Raw genomic sequence first — 21,304 nt, forward strand, 5'->3', positions numbered from 1 at the left:
TCAGCATACCATGGAGCAGTACGAGAAGCATTTATGACATTTAATGGTTCATCAGGAAAGCTATCATCAATAGGTAGTGGGTCATCAAGAACATTCTCTAGCCTAGACAAGTTGTCTGCAATGGGGTTCTTAGCTCCCTTTCTATCAACAATATGCAAATCAAATTCTTGTAGCAGGAGAACCCATCTAATAAGTCTAGGTTTAGCATCTTTCTTTTTCATAAGGTATTTAATAGCAGCATGATCCGTGTGAATAGTTACTTTAGAATCAACAATATAAGGTCTGAACTTATCACAAGCAAATACAACTACTAAGAATTATTTTTCAGTAGTAGCATAATTTCTCTGAGCATTGTCTAGAGTTTTACTAGCATATTGAATAACATTTAATTTCTTATCAACTCTTTGCCCTAGAACAGCACCTACAGCATAATCACTAGCATCACACATAATTTCAAAAGGTAAATTCCAATCAGGTGGTTAAACAATAGGTGCAGAGATCAATGCTTTCTTAAGTATTTCAAATACTTCTACACAATCATCATCAAAAACAAATGGTATATATTTTTGTAATAAATTAGTCAGAGGCCGAGAAATTTTTGAGAAGTCCTTAATGAACCTCCTATAGAAACCGGCATGACCAAGGAAACTTCTTATACCTTTGATGTCCTTGGGACATGGCATCTTTTCAATAGCATCAACCTTCGCTTTATCAACCTCAATACCTCTTTCAGAAACTTTATGACCCAAGACAATACCTTCATTAACCATAAAGTGGCACTTTTCCCAATTCAAGACAAGATTAGTTTCTTCACATCTCTGCAAAACTCGGTCAAGGTTGCTTAAGCAATCATCAAAAGAGGATCCATAGACGGAAAAATCGTCCATGAAAACCTCACAAATCTTTTCACAAAAGTCAGAGAATATAGCCATCATGCATCTTTGAAAGGTAGTAGGTGCATTACATAAACCAAAAGGCATACGTCTATAAGCAAAAGTACCAAAAGGGCAAGTAAAAGTAGTCTTTGATTGATCATTGGCTGACACAGGTATTTGAGAGAAACCAGAATAACCATCTAGAAAGCAAAAATATGTATGTTTGGATAATCTTTCTAGGATTTGATCGATAAAAGGTAAGGGGTAATGATCTGTTTTAGTAGCTTTATTTAATTTGTGGAAATCAATTACCATCCTATCACCTGTAATAATTCTTTGCGGGATCAACTCATCTTTATCATTAGGAACGACAGTAATACCTCCCTTCTTAGGGACGCAATGGACAGGACTTACCCACTAACTATCAGCAATGGGATAAATTATACCTGCCTCAAGAAGCTTTAGTATTTCCTTTCTTACCACTTCCTTCATCTTAGGATTCAGCCGTCGTAGATGATCACAAACTGGTTTGGCATCTTCCTCCAAATTCATTTTGTGTTGACACAGAGTGGGACTAATGCCCTTAAGATCATCAAGAGTATATCTAATAGCAGGACGGTGCTTCTTCAGAGTTTTCAATAATCTCTCTTCTTCATGCTCTGAAAGGTTAGCACTAATAATAACAGGATATATCTTTTTCTCATCAAGATAAGCATATTTAAGAGTATCGGGTAACGGTTTAAGCTCAAACACGGGATCACCCTTGGGTGGAGGAGGATCCCCTAGGATTTCAACAGGCAAATTGTGTTTCGGGATGGGTTCCTGTTTAAAGAATACTTCATCTATTTCCCTTCTTTCATTCATAAACATATCATTTTCATGGTCTAGCAAATATTGTTCTAAAGGATCACTAGGAGGTACGGCAATAGAAGTAAGACCAATAATTTCATCTTTACTAGGTAATTCCTCTTCATGGTGTTGTCTTGGAAATTTAGAGAAATTAAATTCATGAGACATATCACCTAAACCAATAGTGACAACATCCTTTTTGCAATCTATCTTAGCATTAACTGTGTTCAAGAAGGGTCTACCAAATATAATGGGACAAAAGCTATTTTGTGGGGAACCAAGAATAAGAAAATCAGCAGGATATTTAGTTTTCCCGCACAAGACTTCAACATCTCTAACAATTCCAGTTGGTGAAATAGTATCTCTATTGGCAAGTTTAATTGTGACATCAATATCTTCTATCTCAGCAGGTGCAATATCATGCATATTTTTTTGTATAAGTCATGGGGTATAGCACTAGCACTGGCACCCATATCACATAAGCCATGATAACAATGATCTCCTATTTTAACAGAAATAACAGGCATGCCTACCACAGGTCTAGGTTTATCTTTAGCACAAGGTTTAGCGATTCTAGCAGTTTCATCACAGAAATAAATAACATGCCCATCAATATTATCAGACAAGAGATATTTAACAATAGCAATATTAGGTTCAACTTTAACTTGCTCAGGAGGTGTATAAGTTCTAATATTGCTTTTACGAACCACAGTTGAAGCTTTAGCGCGATCTTTTATCCTAACAGGAAAACGTGGTTTCTCAACATAAGCAGTAGGAACAATAGGATCATTATAAGTGATAGTCTTTTCTTCAACTTTAATAGGTGCATCTACTTTTACTTCTATGGGAGGATGATATTTAAACCACTTCTCCTTAGGGAGATCGATATGAGCAGCAAAAGATTCACAAAAAGAAGCTACTATCTCAGAGTCAAGTCCATATTTAGTGCTAAATTTACGGAAAACATTGGTATCCATAAAAGATTTAACTCAATCAAACTTAGGTGTCATACATGACTCCTTACCTTCGTCGAGGTCCCAATCTTGAGAGTTGCATTTAATTCTTTCCAATAAATCCCATTTGAATTCAATAGTCTTCGTCATAAAAGAGCCAGCACAAGAAGTATTGAGCATGGTGCGATTGTTATCAGAAAGCCGAGCATATAAATTTTGAATAATCATTTCTCTTGAGAGCTCATGATTGGGGCATGAATATAACATTGATTTAAGCCTCCCCCAAGCTTGAGCTATGCTTTCTCCTTCGCGAGGCCAAAAATTATATATATAATTAACTGCGATCACGATGAACAAGATGCATAGGATAAAACTTCTGATGAAATTCCAATTTCAATCGTTTGTAGTTCCATGACCCCGTATCATCACATAGCCTATACCATGTCAATGCATCTCCCTTGAAAGATAAAGGGAAGACCTTATTCTTAATAACATCTCCGGGTACACCTGCAAGCTTAAATAATCCACAAACTTCATCCACATATATTAGGTGCTCATTAGGATGCTTTGTTCCATCTCCTGCAAAAGGATTAGCTAGCAGTTTTTCAAACATACCCGAAGGAATTTCAAAGCAGACATTTTCATTTTCATTTTCAGTAGGTTCAGTAGGTTGAGGAGCAACTCTTTGCTCTACTGGTCGGGTTGAAGATACCCCGAACAAGCCCCTCAGAGAATTACTTTCCTTACCAAATTCAGCACACTATATAAATTTTTCCTTACCAAATTTCACCTACCAAAGGCGCTTCACTCCCCGGCAACGGCGCCAGAAAAGAGTCTTGATGACCCACAAGTATAGGGGATCTATCATAGTCCTTTCGATAAGTAAGAGTGTCGAACCCAACGAGGAGCAGAAGGAAATGATAAGCGGTTTTCAGTAAGGTCTTCTCTGCAAGCACTGAAATTATAGGTAACAGATAGTTTTGTGATAATATAATTGGTAACGAGCAACAAGTAACAAAAGTAAATAAAGTGCAGCAAGGTGGCCCAATCCTTTTTCTAGCAAAGGACAAGCCTGGAAAAACTCTTATATGATGTAAAGCGCTCCCGAGGGCACATGGAATATCGTCAAGCTAGTTTTCATCATGTTCATATGATTCGCGTTCGGTACTTTGATAATTTGGTATGTGGGTGGACCGGTGCTTGGGTGCTGTCCTTACTTGGACAAGCATCCCACTTATGATTAACCTCTATTGCAAGCATCCGCAACTACAACAAAAGTATTAAGGTAAACCTAACCATAGCATGAAACATGTGGATCCAAATCAGCCCCTTACGAAGCAACGCATAAACTAGGGTTTAAGCTTTTTTCACTCTAGCAAACCATCATCTACTTATTACTTACCAATGCCTTCCTCTAGGCCCAAATAATGGTGAAGTGTTATGTCGTCGACGTTCACATAACACCACTAGAGGAGAGACAACATACATCTCATCAAAATATCGAACGAATACCAAATTCACATGACTACTAATAGCAAGACTTCTCTCATGTCCTCAGGACCAAACGTAACTACTCACAAAGCATATTCATGTTCATAATCAGAGGGGTATTAATATGCATATAGGATCTAAACATATGATCTTCCACCAAGTAAACCAACTAGCATCAACTACAAGGAGTAATTAACACTACTAGCAACCCACAGGTACCAATCCCGGACTTAGAGACAAGAATTGGATACAAGAGATGAACTAGGGTTTTGAGAGGAGATGGTGCTGGTGAAGATGTTGATGGAGATTGCCCTTTCCTGATGAGAGGATCGTTGGTGATGACGATGGTGATGATTTCCCCCTCCCGGAGGGAAGTTTCCCTGGCAGAACAGCTCCGCCAGAGCCCTAGATTGGTTCTGCCAAGGTTCCGCCTCGTGGCGGCGGAGTCTCGTCCAGAAAGATGGCTTATGATTTTTTCCTCATCGAAATACTCCATATAGCAAAAGATGGCCATTGGAGGGCCACCAGGGGGGCCATGAGGTAGGGGGCGCGCCCATGGGGTAGGGCGCGCCCCCCACCCTCGTGGGCAGGGTGTGGCCCCCCTGGTGAACTTCTTGCGCTCAGTATTTTTTATATATTCTGAAAATGACTTCTGTGAAGTTTCAGGACTTTTGGAGCTGTGCAGAATAGGTCTCTAATATTGGCTCCTTTTCCAGCCCAGAATCCCAGCTGCCGGCATTCTCCCTCTTTATGTAAACCTTGTAAAATAAGAGAGAATAGGCATAAGTATGTGACATAATGTGTAATAACAACCCATAATGCAATAAATATCGATATAAAAGCATGATGCAAAATGGACGTATCAGTTGGCGAGGCCCAAGTGGGACACCCCATTCAACCGGGCCTTGAACATATTAAAAGGACTCCCGGTGGACACTCGGCCGTCGTATGGACGCGTGCATGGCGTCGGAGACGGCACCACGTGGAAGAATTACTACTGTGAGTCCACGGAGGAGAGAAAGGAAAGACGAAGGTTAAATGAAGAAAACATCGACAAGAAGGTTGCGATTGTGGTTGATAAGAAATAAACCGAGACAGTCACAACAGCGGTAGCTGCTGCAAAATAGGAGATTGCAGCTTCGTATGGTGTGTTGATTCCGGCTATCGTCACTTGAAGCAGGCAAAATCCAATTGGACTTTCCCCCTTTCCAACTTCTTCGGGAGCATCTCGACTAGTGTTGCACCAGCACTTGCTCCCGCACCTGCTCCTGCCCCTGCTCATGCACTTGCTCCTGCACCGGCTCCCGCACCTGTTCATAGCAGCCTGTCCTCCGTCTCGGACGTGCTCGACGGTGCTTCATCTTTGGCTGAGCTCGACACCCTCACGGTACCTATCACACCGGCCCTCTTCAATATATGTATAATCTCCTGTTTCCGTTGCCTTTCGGATGTCTCACGTCGCAGACATGTCTTTGCAGGCCAATGTAACCGCGTGCACCATACTGTACACCATCAGCGGCCAGAAGGTGGACGTGGGGAAGGCGATGATAGTGAAGCCGACGGAACAATTGTTCCACAGCCAGCCGATCCCCCCTAACGTCTTCAAGGTTTGCGTGGCCAATGTCAAACCGGGCCACGAGAATTTGGCTCCTCCGGTACTAGGGGAGATGACAACAAGACCTCGCGGCGGCTTTGCGATTGCAAGACTTGGGTCCTGTTGTGGCCAAAGAGTCTGCTTCGTCTGGAGGCGGTCGGGAGCACGCCCACAACCACGCAGCCTCAGCAAGGTATGAACATGAACACCCCACCTACCCAATTAGCGTCGGCTGTCGTGTCGGGTGATAGCGGACGGGGTGAGGAAGAGGCTCCAATAGTCGCTGATGACATCGCCGCCGTCGAAGAAGCAATGCATGATGCCATCGACGAGGATGACGATGACCCTCTAAAGTATCTCAATACTGGCGCCTATGACGACGGAGAAATGATGGCTCAGCGGTATGAGTACTCACGGTTTGAGCGTGATGAGTCAGTGCCTGAATTGCCGGAGGATGAACGTATTATAAACGACCTTACACTACCAAAGAAGCATAGGAAGAGAGCGAGGAAAGGCAACAAAGCTGCTTTTATGATCCAGCTGCCTCTGCAGCCTCGGGTTCAAGACCGTATACCTGTCATGGGTGCGGAGAAATACCATATCCCCAGTGAACCGATCCTACCTAAGGCAGCGGTAGAGGCCATATACGGCGATCTCAGGAGACTTCATGACGATGTGTTGCGAAGAGAGAAAAGCCTGATCGCCTCGCAAAATCCAGGATACCCGCTCTACGTCGTTAACGTGCTGCAGTAAAGGTCGTACGTCGACACATTCCCCGCGGAAAAGTTCTTCCTTCGATTCGATTACATCTTCGACATGTTTCACTTGAAAAAGCTGGATTTTACGTTTGTCCGTCTTTTTGCCTTGTACATGAACTACATCATTAGGATTGAGCAGATACCTTGTATCTGTGTCGTTGACCCGTACTTCATGCACGAGAGCTTCTTGGCAGTCTGCGAAAGCACCGTGAATACGCAAGTAACTACATCGCTGATTTCATGTTCAACAATAAGGACAAGGAGACGATTCTCGTGCCTTATCATCCCATGTAAGTCATCTGCAGATATCCTTCCTTCTATTTCAATCATTTATTTGCACGCATGGAGCCTAATTTGAGGTATACTTATTTTGCGCAGCAACGGGCGCGCCGTCCTTATCATCCTTTACCCCCGATTCTCCCACGCTCTTTACTTGGACTCGTCGAAGAGCATGCAGAAAAAGGATTACACCCACATCAAGTCTGTTCTCGACAGCGCTATCTTTAGCTACGACCTACAGGGTGGAGAGATCATGCAAAAGAAGACAAGAAAGCGCACGCCCTGCTTTGGCCATAAGACCGACTTCTGCTGCATCCAGCAACCGAGTGGTACTCTTAGTGATGGATTCTATGTCCTCCACCACATGCTGGAGTACATACAGGATCAGTGGAAACTCCGCATGTCACCTAGATCCGGTGATGCCCATATTTTGCAATGGTCAAAGAACCTAAGAGATATCCCGGATCATCGACTCCGAGCTGAGTTCTATTACATCCAGCGTGAACTTGCCCAAATCATCATGAAGGAGGTCCTCGAAAAAACAGGGATACTCTACGAAGAAGGGCAAATGTCGCGGAAAGACGTCCGAACATGCATAGCCGCTCAGCGTCTCGACCTGAAGCCTTTCACTGCGCTCGGGGACTATCTCCCTGACTTGGATGGATGGCACGACATGTTGGAGTGATTGACCATATATGACAATGTGTCCGTTTAGTCCATACTTTCTCTATGACGAAACTTTGAGTTATGCACGACGAAACTTTATTTGTGATGTAATTAAATCGTCCTCCTCAACTAGCGAAGATCACTCTAGTTAGGGCTTTTTGCGTACGATGAACTTTGTTATTTATGCTTATGATATGTTGCTTCTATTTTGGCCAAGTCTGTCTCTTTTTGTTGCTCAACTATATATGTTGCATATCATCGACTCATGTGACGATGCAGGTGCATAGATCATCAATGGCAAAGAAGTGCTACGCCAGGAGTATACGACGAGTGGCCGGAGTGTCAGGCTCGAGTGTATCGGTTTCCGGATTCCGAGCGATAGCTAGTAGTTAGTTTAGGTTCATGCTAGTGCAAGAGAGGGATACGAACCGACGCCTCAAGAAGCACTACATTATGTATGATGAGACATGTCATATAACTTGCATAGCTATATCGTGATTATGATGTGACGACAAGATTTATGTTGGATGATATGATGAGACTATTATGTGTATGATATGATAAACATATTGCATGTCTATGATATGATTATAATACCGTATAAAAGCTATACAAAAACATCGCAAATACGTAGCAAAAAAAGATATGAGAAAATGTAGTAGCAACGCTCTTTAGCGCTGGACAGGAAAACGCTACTGCTAAAGCACTTAGCAGTAGCGCTGGTATGAAAAGCGCTACTGGTAAGTAGGTATAGCAGTAGCGCGTGGCAAACATGCTAATGCTAAACGTTAGCTGTAGCGCCATATCAATAGCGCGGGTACCCGCGCTACTGCTAGGCTTTTCCCAGTAGTGCGCCCCCTCCTCTTCCTAATTTCAGAAGGGACCATCCTAATTGATCCCTCTAATCCTCTCTAATGGAGTGGTTGCTCACTCTCCCATTAGGGTTGTCCCAAAGCGAGCGCTCCAACATGTGAGACAGCCATGCCCGGGGAAGCATATGTAAGTTGAAAGAAGGACAAGGTGAATGACGGAACCTTATGTTCTTTTTAAGTAGAGATATTTTCTAACTAGTGGACAATACAAATAGAAGGAGAACAAAAAATATATTTGTTAATTAGTTGCACAATCAACACTTAAGAGGTGTGCCGCTCCAAAAAGTGAACCCTAGTAGGCATGCATTTCTCCTATTGCATCGCCAACCTCCCATGTTCTTCACCGACCTCACTGACGTCGGGGGAGAGGATGATGCAAATCTTGTGGTTCAGTAGTTTGGGGTTTTCCCATGTAGTTAGTGTTGTTGAGTCATCGACGCTTTGGCCATGGCTACGGTGGCAGCGGTGCGCGGTGTCTTGGTCGGAATGGCGAGGCAACGACATCTTAGAGTCAGAATAATGTCTACACGCCCTTATCCCCGCTCTAACGGTGCATCTAATGACGGCGTATGGTGTGTGGAGGTGTGTCTCGAACGGAGCCATTTGGATCCGATAGGCTTTGGTCTGTGACGCATTTGGTCGGAAATGGTACATGGACCTAGGACCTAATTGTAATCTTTTTTACTTTGGTGGATCTGTGTGTTGCAGATACATCTGTACCTAATAATAAAGCATTGAATGCTTTTGGTTGTCTGTCGTGTTGTTTTGCAGAAAACTCCCTATAGTTACTAGTATTTAAGCCACGGTATAGTCTCAAGTCATAAACAGACAAAAACGCTTCATTTCACATAACCCCTTGTAATTTTTGATAATTAAACCGCAGTACTGTTTTAAGTGACCAAAGAAAATGTTTCGCATTATGGAAAAAAAGCCTCCTACAGTTTCCTAAATTCAACCCGCAATTCATATCACATGTTTAAAAAAATTGTCATATCTTTTAAACCGTAATTTCAATTTTAACATGTTATATATAAAATTTGATTAAAAAATGTGTAGAATCTAAATATTATGTTATTTTACCTGTTAATCATTTTAAAATGTTGTTTTGGGTGCAACCTTGATAAATAGTAAATGATTCATCTTTATTTCGTATCGATGCAGATCCAGATAGAAAATGAACAACCCATCAAAAACACATGCACGCGTAGGCAAAACCTCACAGGGGCCAAAAAAAGCAAATTTCCGATCTTATGCCAAGAGAGAGATGCATTAGGATTAACTCATTCAAACGCGTTGTGACTGTGTGGGCAATGATGTCATGTTGAAATAAAGAACGTGGACCTATTGAGGTCTTGAGTCATGATTATTGGGTGAGTGGCGTGTGTTATTTTTTTCTTCCGTTGCAACACACGGGCTTTTTTGCTATATATACCCAATAATAAAGCGCTATTGCTTCTAGTGGTACTTCATGAAAATTGCCGTCAAACTTACAAAATATTACCCACCAATGCCATCTGATAAAAAACATTTCACATAGAGGAATCCCCGGCTTGGGTCGGCCCATGCAGTAGTGACCTCCTATACTGCGCTCCATGCGCTGGGAGAAGACGCAGCGCACCCGTTTGGGCTGGTCCATGTCCGTGCGGCAAGTTTTTAAAATTTCGTTATTTATTTTCATTTTTTATGTTTTCCTTTTTTATTATTTAAATAATTTGGGACTTCAAAAATTTCAGAAAATTCAAAAAATATGAGAATTTTGAAATAAAATGTTCAACAAATCATAAAATGTTAGAGATTTTTTAAATGTTTGCTTATTCAAAAAATGTTTAAATTTTGGAAAAAAATTGGGACATCAAAAAATGTTCATGAGTTTTTAAAAAATTCTTGTATTGAAAAATATTAATGAAATTGAACAAAATTTCACGAATGAAAAAATATCCTAAAAATTCAAAAACTGTTCGTGACTTAAAAAATAGTTTAGTCATTCATAAATATTCGCTAATTCAAAAAGTTATCATGCATTTCAGAAGTGTTTCTTAAATAAAAAATGTTCATGAATTTAAAAAGTTGTTCCACGAATTAAAAAAATGTTTGTTGATTCTAGAAATGCTCGCCCGTTTAAGAAAATTGTTTAAAAAATATTTAAAAAATTAAAAGTATTTTCAAATAGCATAGAATGTTCATGAATTCAAAAAATATTCTTGATTTTCAAAAATATTAGAAAATTTGTAAAGGTGTTCATGATTTCAAATATGTGCATGAGTTTTAAAAAATGATCATGATTTCACGAAAATTGAGAATTATAGTGTATCTCGGTGATGCAGCAAAGATGTTCTTGATTTTTCTGTCGTTGCAACACACAGACCCTTTTGCTAGTCTTATCAATAGATAGGAAGAATTTCAAGAAAAAATGAATGATAATGCTAAATCTGTTCACAGTGTAAAAATTTAGTCGGAAATTCGCATGGGCACGCAGGTGTGAGGGGCATGCATCTGCCAAGCCCTGCCCGGCCGCGAGGGACATCGTAAGTTTTAATTTATAATTGTTGAAACTTCCAATTTTGCATTTGGAAATTCTGATTTTGTCGGTTCCGAGTATCCAGTTTTAGAGTTGAAACTTTAGGCCATTTTTTGTCGGACGCAGGTACTAAATTTGTGATTTCATCGGTCGCTCATACCAAGTATCAAGAGTTCAAATTTAAGTTTCTTTTCAAAATTCATGAAGAAACATTCAAAATGGATCTTATTTGAAAGCCCTCGTCACGAGAAATATGAATATGAAAACAGAACATAATTTGGAATTTTTATTCAAAAGATATGAAAGTTTGAAAATCAAAAGCCAAAAGAAAAAGCACACGCGAGGGACTCAGTGCCTTCGCACCTGCGTGCCCCAAATCTACATACAATTTTTGGTGGCACATTTGAGATAGGAAAATTATGAGTATTAGTTGGACATATGGGCGGTGAGAGTAGGGGGATTAACGAGCTACTCGGCTAAGCTTACGAGCAAAAAAAAAACTCGGATCGGCTTCGTTCATTTAAAGCTCGTGAGCACTCACGAGTACTCATGAACAGATTTTACCCCCTTTAGCTTCAGTCCTGATATATTTTTTGTGAAGGAACAAAGTCACCACATGAGGTGTGTGGTAGTTATTGTCTTCTGTGGGTTAGGTTGGATCCGTTAGATGGAATAGATAGGTTGAGGTGCAAAAAATGTTGTCACTTTAACATAAGGGCTCATTTGGTTTGGAGGAATTTTGCAGGGAAAAAATTTCTTTAGAGGCCTTTGATTTGTAGGAATAGAATTCTTTTTTTTTCTTTTGCAAGAAAACATCCAACCTATTCATCTCCAAACGGCAATACAACAAACACCAGAAGTAAACTAAATTACATCCTGATTTGTAGAATCCTATTTCTATGGAGGAGTTCTTTCTATCCTCCACATTTCATAGTAAAATAAACACTAGGTTAGACTCAATTGAAAAATTAATATAACGTGAACCAAAGGACATCTCTCTTCCTTTTCCCTACTTATATGATATGAAATACTCACTCTATCCATCTATATCTATACCAATATAAAAAGACCCAGGACAGATCCAACTGATCTCGACCATCAAACCGGGTCAATCCAACGACCTACACTGCTCTAATGGCGAGCGTTCAACATGTTTAACATGTAATTAATATCATACCAAATATTACACTAATCACAGAACTATCACACAAATAATAGCATACCTAATATCCACGTGCAATTAATATATTGCCTGAATATTAACGTGCATTGCACGTGCACATTCACTAGTATATGCAGGGCCTAATGTGTTTTTCAAAACTGTCTTTGACTATTCATAAGATTAATAGTATATGAGATGTATAATATGAAAATTATATTATTGGAAGCTCCTTTCACGCACAAATTTGACGGTATGCTTTGTGTAACATGCATGTCATATATCATTGCTCTAACATGTGGTCAAAGTTAGTCTCAAAAAATGCATTAGACCCTATATATATGGATAGAGGGAGTATATGACATCTCATTTCCTACAATTTTTCCTATTCCTATGATATTCATATCCTATAAACCAAAGGAGGTCCAAAAGTTGAACGGCCAGCTCTCGTATTACTGCTCGCGGACGCGTTCATGGACGGATACCGTGTACATTGTAGGGGTCTACGTTTGAGATGCCCTTAAGTTAGTTGCGAAGTGCTACCTCCGTCTCAAAATATACGACAATTTTAGGCTAACAATAGTGATAAGGGTGACTCTGAAAAAAATGTATTAGCAAGAGCAACTCCAACACGCCGACTCAAACGAATGACGCTTTTGTCCGTTTGGGTCAGCCCGACGGACACTCATATCCGCTTTTTTAAACATACTAGTTTTTGGAAAAAATGGGAACAAAATTTGAAACCTGGACAAAATAAAAAATGCAAACACTTTCTGAAAAATTCAAAAATTGGAGCAACTTTTTGAACATGAAATGTGTGAGGAAAATGTTGAATACTCCCTCCGTGAAGAAATGTAGTGATCTAAACGCTTTTATATATTTTTACAAAGGGAATGTTTTTTTAAAAATGAACAACTTTGTAAAAATGGAAAGTTGGTTTTATTTTCATAGGTTTATTTTGGACATTTTCCGAAAAAGAATGGAAAAGTAAGCCACGGGCCGATCAAGCATCCGAACCGAGAGCGAAGTCAACGTCCGCATCAACCACCTCAGCGTGCCGATCAAGCCATTTGTTTGGAAGGGCCGAGCCGGGCCGCCGCGGAGGCCACACCCAGCGTGCATCCGACGCGACGCGCTACACCAGCCTATACACCCCTTCAGCAGTTGAGCGGCAGTGCCAATTAACCTGTGGTTGAATTGGTTAGGTGGACAGTGATATCCCTAACTCATCAGGATTTAAATCCTGGTGCTCGCATTATTCCTTGATTTATTTCAGAATTTCCGGTGATGCGTTTTCAGTGGAAAGAGACATTCCTGTCAACGATGAGGCGTCTACGGTGACTTCGTAAATCTCAAGATGATATGGCGGCTCAGTCTTTCAGAGGTGCTCATAGGGGTAGGGTGTGCGTGTATGCGTTCCTAGGGATGAGGGTATGCGCGTGTATATGAGCGCTTGTGTCTGTACTGATGCTAAAAAAAAGCAGTTGAGCGGCAGCGACCGTCTCCGCCTCCTCCTCCCAGACGACTCGAGAATCCTCCTCCCCACACCTCCCTCGGCGCCACTTCGCAGCCCCCAGCCGCAGCCGCGCCGTCACCGACGGCTCCCCGTCCGGCCGTCAGGTAAGCCCCCCGAGCCCTCCTCGCCGCTCCGCTCCGCTCGCGCCGTCTCTCTAGCTAGCTAGGGTTCCCGGCACCGATTCGGCGGCGCTCGCTCGCGCGCCGGGGCCGCGCCTCGGCGCAATGCTCGTCGCCGCGCTGCTGGTTTGGGGGAAGCTCTGATCCGGTGGCCGGCGCTGCTCGCTCGCTCGCTCGCGGTCTCCGCAGCAAATCGGCCGCATCCAGCGGCCCGTGCGAGCTTAGGATAGTTCGTTTGTTTCCCTAACGAGTGCGAGCTTAGGATCCGTTGGTCAGGCCGAGAGGGGCAGCTTGCGCGCGCTTGCGGGGCTACCTCTGACTGATTCCGCTGTCGTGGTGGGGATTGAGTGGTCGGGGTGTAGGCCTTTGCAGGAGCTCGTATTATCACTCGGATCCAGGCATTCAGCAGGTTAACATTTGACGAATTTTGGACCTGCATTGTTGCGGGGATAGCGTTTATGCTGGCTTTGGCGCGGTGATTTTGTGTACGCAAACTTTTGGGGCTCCCTCCTAGTGATTTCACTGTTGGGTTGTGGGAATCGGGTGGTCGGGGTGTAGGCATTTGTAGTGGAGCGATCCCAGGTTTTATGACCAGACATTTAGCCGAAATTTGGACCTGCACTATCGTGGCACGTATCAGGGGGTAGCATTTATTCGGGTTTTGGCGCGACACTTTTTTTGTCAGGATTTTGTGGTGCAAACTTAAATAATGACTTCCCTAATGTTGAACACTGGTTCTGTTACCATGGACTTTGGACTGTCAAAATCATTCGTTTTCGTAGGCTGAGATACTTTAAGTTGTGTTACGTATGCTCTCGTGTGCGTGGGAGACTCCACATGCTGATTTCTCTTACCTGCTTCTCATGGTCACTGGATTGTGATATTTCTTTTCCAGATTTTGAAGGTTCACAGCAGGAGAGATGGCAACTCTAACCAGCCTTGCCTCAAACCCGAATCCAAACAAGTCATTCGAGGTGTGATACTTTTTGTGGCCATGTCTGTCCTGCTTTTATTTTTTGCGTCTTGTCATTCTGCAAATGCTACATGTTCTCTGCAACGGTTGCTTTCAAGTGCAGGTCCTGCCTAATCCGGGTGACTCCCTCTCAAGCCTCAGTTTTAGCCCGAAAAGCAATCTTCTGGTGGCAACTTCCTGGGATAACCAGGTAATTTTGTTTCTGCTGTAATTTTCAGTGAGCTTTCATTATTGTGATGTATCTTACTAGGAGTGTCTTTTGAGTTTTGTGCAGGTGAGGTGTTGGGAGATAGGTAATGGTAACAGTCAGCCAAAGGCATCCATATCACATGATCAGCCAGTATGTTCTCAAACATATTTCTCCTGATAGTACTTTCATCTTACATATTAGAGTGGTTCCTTACCTGTTTACTTGGTATGATGATTGATTTGTTTCCTTCCATCAGGTGCTCTGCTCAGCCTGGAAAGATGATGGGACTACTGTCTTCTCTGGAGGGTGTGATAAACAGGTCAAAATGTGGCCTCTGCTGTCTGGTGGGCAGGCTCAGACGGTTGCAATGCATGATGCACCTGTCAAGGAGGTCTCTTGGATTTCTCAGATGAATCTTCTTGTCTCAGGAAGCTGGGACAAGACGCTAAGGTGCAAGAACAATATTCCTCTCCACCCTCGGTATTCTTTTTACATGGAAATTGAGCGCATATCACCCATGTCTGATCCTAAATTGTTATTTATGGCTGTTTTGCGTTATGGAATTCGTGTTGTTTGTGGTATCTTTTCTGTACTTCATGTGTTTTGCATTAATGTTCACACATTGGCCAATTTTAATGGCGATTTCATGCAATTTATGAAGAAACTGCAATTATGGAGTTTCACAAGCCCTAACCAAATATTGTAGAAGGTCTATCTCAAGCAGTTTATATTTCCACTCATTTTGTATGCCTTCTTTGATCCTGAAGAGTTTTCTACTGCTTGTTGAATCATACTGCCCTATTCTTATCAAAGGTTGTGCACTTTCTGGGTATCATCTGTACTATTTATGGCCGCAGTGAATTTTTCGGCAGAAGTTTTTATAAAAGTAACTGTTGACGTAGAGACAGTTACTATATTAAATGTACATCTTGTGATTAGTGTTAGAAATGTTCGTTTCAAGTTTTATCATCATCTTTATGAAGATTATTTAGGAAGCATCAAGTTAGGTTCTGGCTGTCAGTTTAAACATGAGCACAGATTGAGCATAGGCGATAATCATGGTAGGTAGGAGGCCAGTGACCGGGAACCTTGTGGGACCTGCCGGCGTACCCGTGATAGCAGAAGGGGTGCATGGGACACGACACTGGAATTAAGGCAGGAAGAAACAGAGAAAGAAACATTGGGGATTAGACTTCGTAGCCAATTCATAAAAAATGTGGTTGCATCATTTTGTAGAGGTTGGCCTTAACATATGACTAAGAAACAAAACAAACAAAGACTCTTCCCTAAACTGAATGCTGCAAATACCAAGACACCATTTAGGGCACGGGCTCAGGCTGAAGTCATCTAGGTCTCAGACATGCCAAAACAGAGTGGGACAAGGACAAGCTGAAACTGACTAGTCCTAGGTTTCCCGGGGCAACTCCTGTTCAGCTGGAGGTCTGGATGCGTGGTGCCTTCTTTGATACATGGACCTCATGTGGCACTTCTGTTGTGTGTCCGTGTTGTCTGCTTATTTTCCTTTGTCTGTATCATGCTGAAAGTAATACATTTGGGTTGTGCTTTGATCTTCCTTCTCATTACAACTTTTAGCTCTGATCCTTATGACTTGTTTCTAGTCCGCTGTCAATGCTGACCATCATACTATTGTAGGTATTGGGACACAAGACAACCAAATCCTGCCCATGTTCAGCAACTTCCTGATCGTTGCTACGCACTTGCTGTGAATTATCCCCTTATGATTGTGGGAACAGCTGATCGCAATATTGTGATCTTCAACTTGCAGAATCCTCAGGTAATTTTGCTTCCTAACTGACTATGCATGTGCTCCTTTTATTTTCAGTTCTTTTGGTGGTGGTGCTCATGCTTTTACTGTCATTGACTTATATTTTGAACTGACTGACTTAATTTCATCTCTGGTGTGATGTTAGACTGAGTTTAAGCGTATTCAATCACCTCTGAAATACCAGACACGGTGCGTTGCTGCCTTTCCAGATCAACAAGGATTCCTGGTAATGCCATATTTTCTTGTGTCTTTTACTCTAAGCATACTTCCGTTGTTCGAATACATAACTGGTTGTTACTATGCTTGAAGTTTAATCACATGTTCTTCTCTACCTATCCCATCATAATTACTCCCTGCTTTCTGCGGTTTATAGGGCTTATGTCATTTTTCCCCATTTTATATGTCTCAATTTTATTGCTCCCATTCACATGTTCAGATTTCAAGGTGCATTAAATCATTGCATGGAAGGGAAAAGATAAAACCCACCAATGCATGTAAAAAGTTCTTGTTCATTTATTGGTCATGCATGCATGCATTGCAATTAATACGTTGGTAAACACAATTTCTTGAGGAAGACGAGCCCCATAAATTATTCCACCACTCACCATCTACCTTGGTTGGTGAGATTTTTAAATTGAGCCCTATAAACCAGAAGGGAGGGAGTATTTATGTTGCCTTATGTTAATTTTATCTAGTAGCATGAGTTTTCAACATTAAACATTTGGTCGATATGTTACAACCTTACTTGAATTAGCTTTAGGCGTTGGCCTGCCATCATTTGCTGTGTAAGAGCATCCACAGTGTTACGTTTTGCTGCCTCCAAGGCAGCCTCTAAGGCCATAGACGCAGGCACCATACACTCTGAGAATAGCCTCTAAGCTAAATTTGCTTAGTGTCGACGCTATGCTTGGAGGCTGCCTCCAATTATTTCCATGAAATTAAATAATTTGCTGGCCCTACATGTCATAGAAGGAGACTGCATCGACGCTATGCTTGGAGGCTGCCTCCAATTATTTCCATGAAATTAAATAATTTGCTGGCCCTACATGTCATAGAAGGAGACTGCATCTCATGTCAAGAGGATGAGAAGGAGCCCCTTGGGTAATCAATGTATTATTCCTCGTGGGGACACCTTAGAGGCAGAGAACATTTGCTATAACACTAAGGAATTTTGAGCTGACTCTAACAGCCAGACGTGGGTCCCAGTTTGGAGGCAAGCCAGCCTCTAAGCATTTTGGGTGCCCTAATGGGTGTTGTTCCTTCAGTGATCTGCATTCAAACTTCCTACCCCTCTATTCGGATAAATAAGGCATATTGATTGTGAAATCAAACTTGACTGACTATAAATCCTATAATATGTGATTTAGTGACACAAAATTGATAGCATTGGATTCGTTTTCAGAAGTACTTTGTTATGATTTTGATAAAATATGATAGAAGAAATTTATGGCCAAAGAATGAACCCGAGCAGTCAAAATATGCCTTGTATATCTGGACGGAGGGTGTATTCTAGGAATGTTAATCCAATATAAATGTCACTAATTGGCATCTTTCTAGTTAGTCTCAAAAGCTGCATAAAAGAAGAGGATGCAGTTTACCTTAATGTTTTGACCAACTCCAATTGTGTTGCAAACAATTTCCTTCACCAAAACTGTAGAAACGGATCTTAGTCTATAGCAAATGTCACGAGCCCATCCTTGCAAAGGGGATCGGAGAGGGGAAGGGGGATGAGATCGAGACTTGGAGAAGGGGGGATTTCTTCCCAAGGGAGGAGGTACAGATTAGGTGAGAGGTTCAGAGACTTGACATAATTTCCACACACGCACACCTACTCGCTCCAGTTGGCTATATAGCCAGGCAACACTTGGCAACTCGCCTTAGAGGTGGGTCCGTGCCAGTAGGCAGCGGGGCCCACTGAATCACACGTCCACCGCATCAGGTCCTGATGATGCCGGTGTGACAGAACTACAAATAGTAAAAGCATTCAAGGCTTTAAGCAATTGTTTTTGAACTACAAATCTTTAGATGTGTATGGTTCCGCATTTGCCTACTCTTCATCTGCTTGTGGGTGTTTTTATAATGGGTGGTGGTTTCATCATGGGATTTGATCAATCAAATTTTGCTGTTGCACAATGATCTTTTTCTACATCAATGAACTGCCTATATTGGACAAAGCTGGTCGATACCTGGCAATAGTTTTATTTATTGTTCTTTCCATACGACTTGGTCAAAAGGATTTTTTTACATGTAACTGACACCTGATTTTGTTTAAAGGTGGGTTCCATAGAAGGAAGAGTTGGTGTGCATCATATTGATGATTCACAGCAAAGCAAAAACTTCACATTCAAATGTCACAGGGAAGGAAATGATATTTTCTCTGTCAATTCGCTCAACTTTCACCCTGTAAGATCTCTATCTTGTTCTCTTTATCTCTGTGTCATTCTTCTACTCCCTCCGTCCCAAAATAAGTGTCTCAACTTTGTACTAACTTTAGTACAAAGTTCTAAAGTTAGTACAAAGTTGAGATACTTATTTTGGGACAGAGGGAGTATTTCATTAGTCCACTTTTGCTGTTATGGAAAATGCTAATGGCGACTTCTGTTGAGCTTTAGTCTATATGTCTCCGTCATCATGATTTCTAAAATACCGAAAGCTCGGTTCGTTGTCTTCCACAAGATGTGTTGAGCTTTATTCGATACAGATACCTACCATACTCAAACTAATATAATAACCACTATGCGTGAAGGCATACATATGTTTGTAAACTACTCCAAATTGATCAAGCAATATTTTGCACAAATAAAAATCCCAACAGATTAGCTTCAGTTTAATTGAGCAACTCGAAATCGTACCTATTTGTTACAGACACATCGAAGAGAAGCGTTTCTGATTCTTCTTTTGCTAACTTTGGCATCTTATTCATTGGATTGGTATATGCTTGGGTGATGATACTTTACATCCATTTAGTTGAGTGTTCTTATTGGCTATATATTTCACTGGAAAATGCAACTGACTGGTGATAATTGTGAAGTATGGAAATTCAGTTAGTGAAGTTACTTTATGGGATTTCATGTTATTTACCACTTGGCACAGGTTCATCACACGTTTGCCACAGCTGGATCTGATGGTGCTTTCAACTTTTGGGATAAGGATAGCAAGCAGAGACTTAAGGTTTGTCTATTCCTGTTTTTTTTTCTTTCTGTTTTCCCCTCTTGTTAGCCTATGTTTTCTTGATTGTATTCAATGATTTCAAGATGGCTTTACTTTGTTGTGATCTGTGGACATTGATGGTCTGCATATAAATTCTTTGTGGATGTGCATGCATAGGTGAAATCAACCTGAGCTCAAGATAATAAACTCACTATCATGGCCATGAGCAGAAAAAATATTAGTTCATAAATGTTATCACCAATTCTGATTTTCCCAGCCCTGTCATCCTGCCTTCTTTGGCGTTTAGTATGCACTTCTTTTTATTCTTGATAAAAGCATGTTACACATTTATTACTCAACTGCATGGAACCTCTGCAGTAAGAGGCATCTGTGTAATTTGTGATCAGATAACATTTTAGCTTGTAGACATAGCATACAGAGTGTTGCATTCTGACAGTTGCTTACTTGCTTAGCATAGAGGGCTATCTGGGTGTGCCCAAGTTTTATTGCTTGAGTTCTCTCATTTATCATACACCTTCTGGTGTTTTGCACATAACATATTCTTACATTTGCCCTACACTGCTTCTATACAGGCTTTCAGTCGGTGTCCTCAACCCATTCCTTGCAGTAGCTTCAATAATGATGGCTCAATATTTGCTTATGGGGTAAGTGATGCTTTTGAGTGTCTTGTTATCACCATGTTTTTGGATTGGGTCCAGTTTAGATATGTGACATGTCTGTTATTTTTCCTGCACCTTATTTAATATGCGGAAGAAATCAGCTCCTGATGTATCAGCTCGATAAATAATTCATGTTCCTTTTGAACTGCTATCTTGTCGTGTCCTCTGAATTCCAAGTTCTGAATACAACCATAATTATCATTGCTGGGAGTAGGTCTGCTATGACTGGAGCCGTGGTGCTGAGAACCATAATCCTGCAAATGCAAAGACATCCATCTATCTCCACAGTCCCCAGGTAGTCTTCGAGTGCTGATATCACTGTGAAATTCCCCTTATATTTTCGAGATCATGGATATAATTTGACATCCATTCCTGTTTTTATTTTATTTTATTATGTTATCTTTTGGCACTCAACTTGCCTCATTCTGAACAGGAAGCCGAGGTGAAAGGAAAGCCAAGAATCGCAACAGGACGTAAGTGATGGCATCCTGCCTGCTGAAAAGTCGATAGTTGTGCAAGAGATCATGTATATTCAAGGGCCTTGTTTTGCTCGGGCCTTGCCTTGACGTGTCCTCTGGATGTTCTTGGTTCGGCCACCTGTTAGATGAAAAGTCTACTCCCAGCAACCAGTGATAGGTTACTTAGCCGTAGGTCGTAGCACATAGCTGTTCCTGTAATGCATAGTTGTCCGAAGGAATGTTTTCCGGTGTTCTTCTGTTGTGATATAGTCAGGTCAGTGCGTAGTCTTTTGAAAAGGAGAAAGTCTTCAGTGCCTTGTATGTGGTGTAGATCTTTGGAAATATGGGCATGATATTTGGTGGAGTTATTCTGAGACCATATATATAATATATACCCCCTCCGTTCTAAATTACTTGT

General features: G+C 41.4%; 1 protein-coding gene across 1 annotated transcript; it reads left to right on the top strand.

Annotated features, from left to right (window-relative positions):
- Nucleotides 1–13,475: 13,475 nt before the first annotated feature.
- On the top strand, nt 13,476–21,296 carry LOC125543757 (protein RAE1-like). Its single transcript, XM_048707228.2, has 12 exons — nt 13,476–13,634; nt 14,545–14,623; nt 14,726–14,812; nt 14,897–14,962; nt 15,069–15,262; nt 16,466–16,607; nt 16,744–16,824; nt 18,873–19,001; nt 19,692–19,769; nt 20,342–20,413; nt 20,643–20,723; nt 20,862–21,296. The coding sequence occupies exons 2-12, from the start codon at nt 14,570–14,572 to the stop codon at nt 20,907–20,909; spliced, it is 1,032 nt and encodes a 343-aa protein (XP_048563185.1). The 5' UTR covers nt 13,476–13,634; nt 14,545–14,569; the 3' UTR covers nt 20,910–21,296.
- Nucleotides 21,297–21,304: the final 8 nt, after the last annotated feature.

Source organism: Triticum urartu, chromosome 1A, assembly GCF_056163025.1.
Source record: "Triticum urartu cultivar PI428250 chromosome 1A, HENAU_Tu73, whole genome shotgun sequence".
NCBI classification, from domain to species: Eukaryota; Viridiplantae; Streptophyta; class Magnoliopsida; order Poales; family Poaceae; genus Triticum; species Triticum urartu.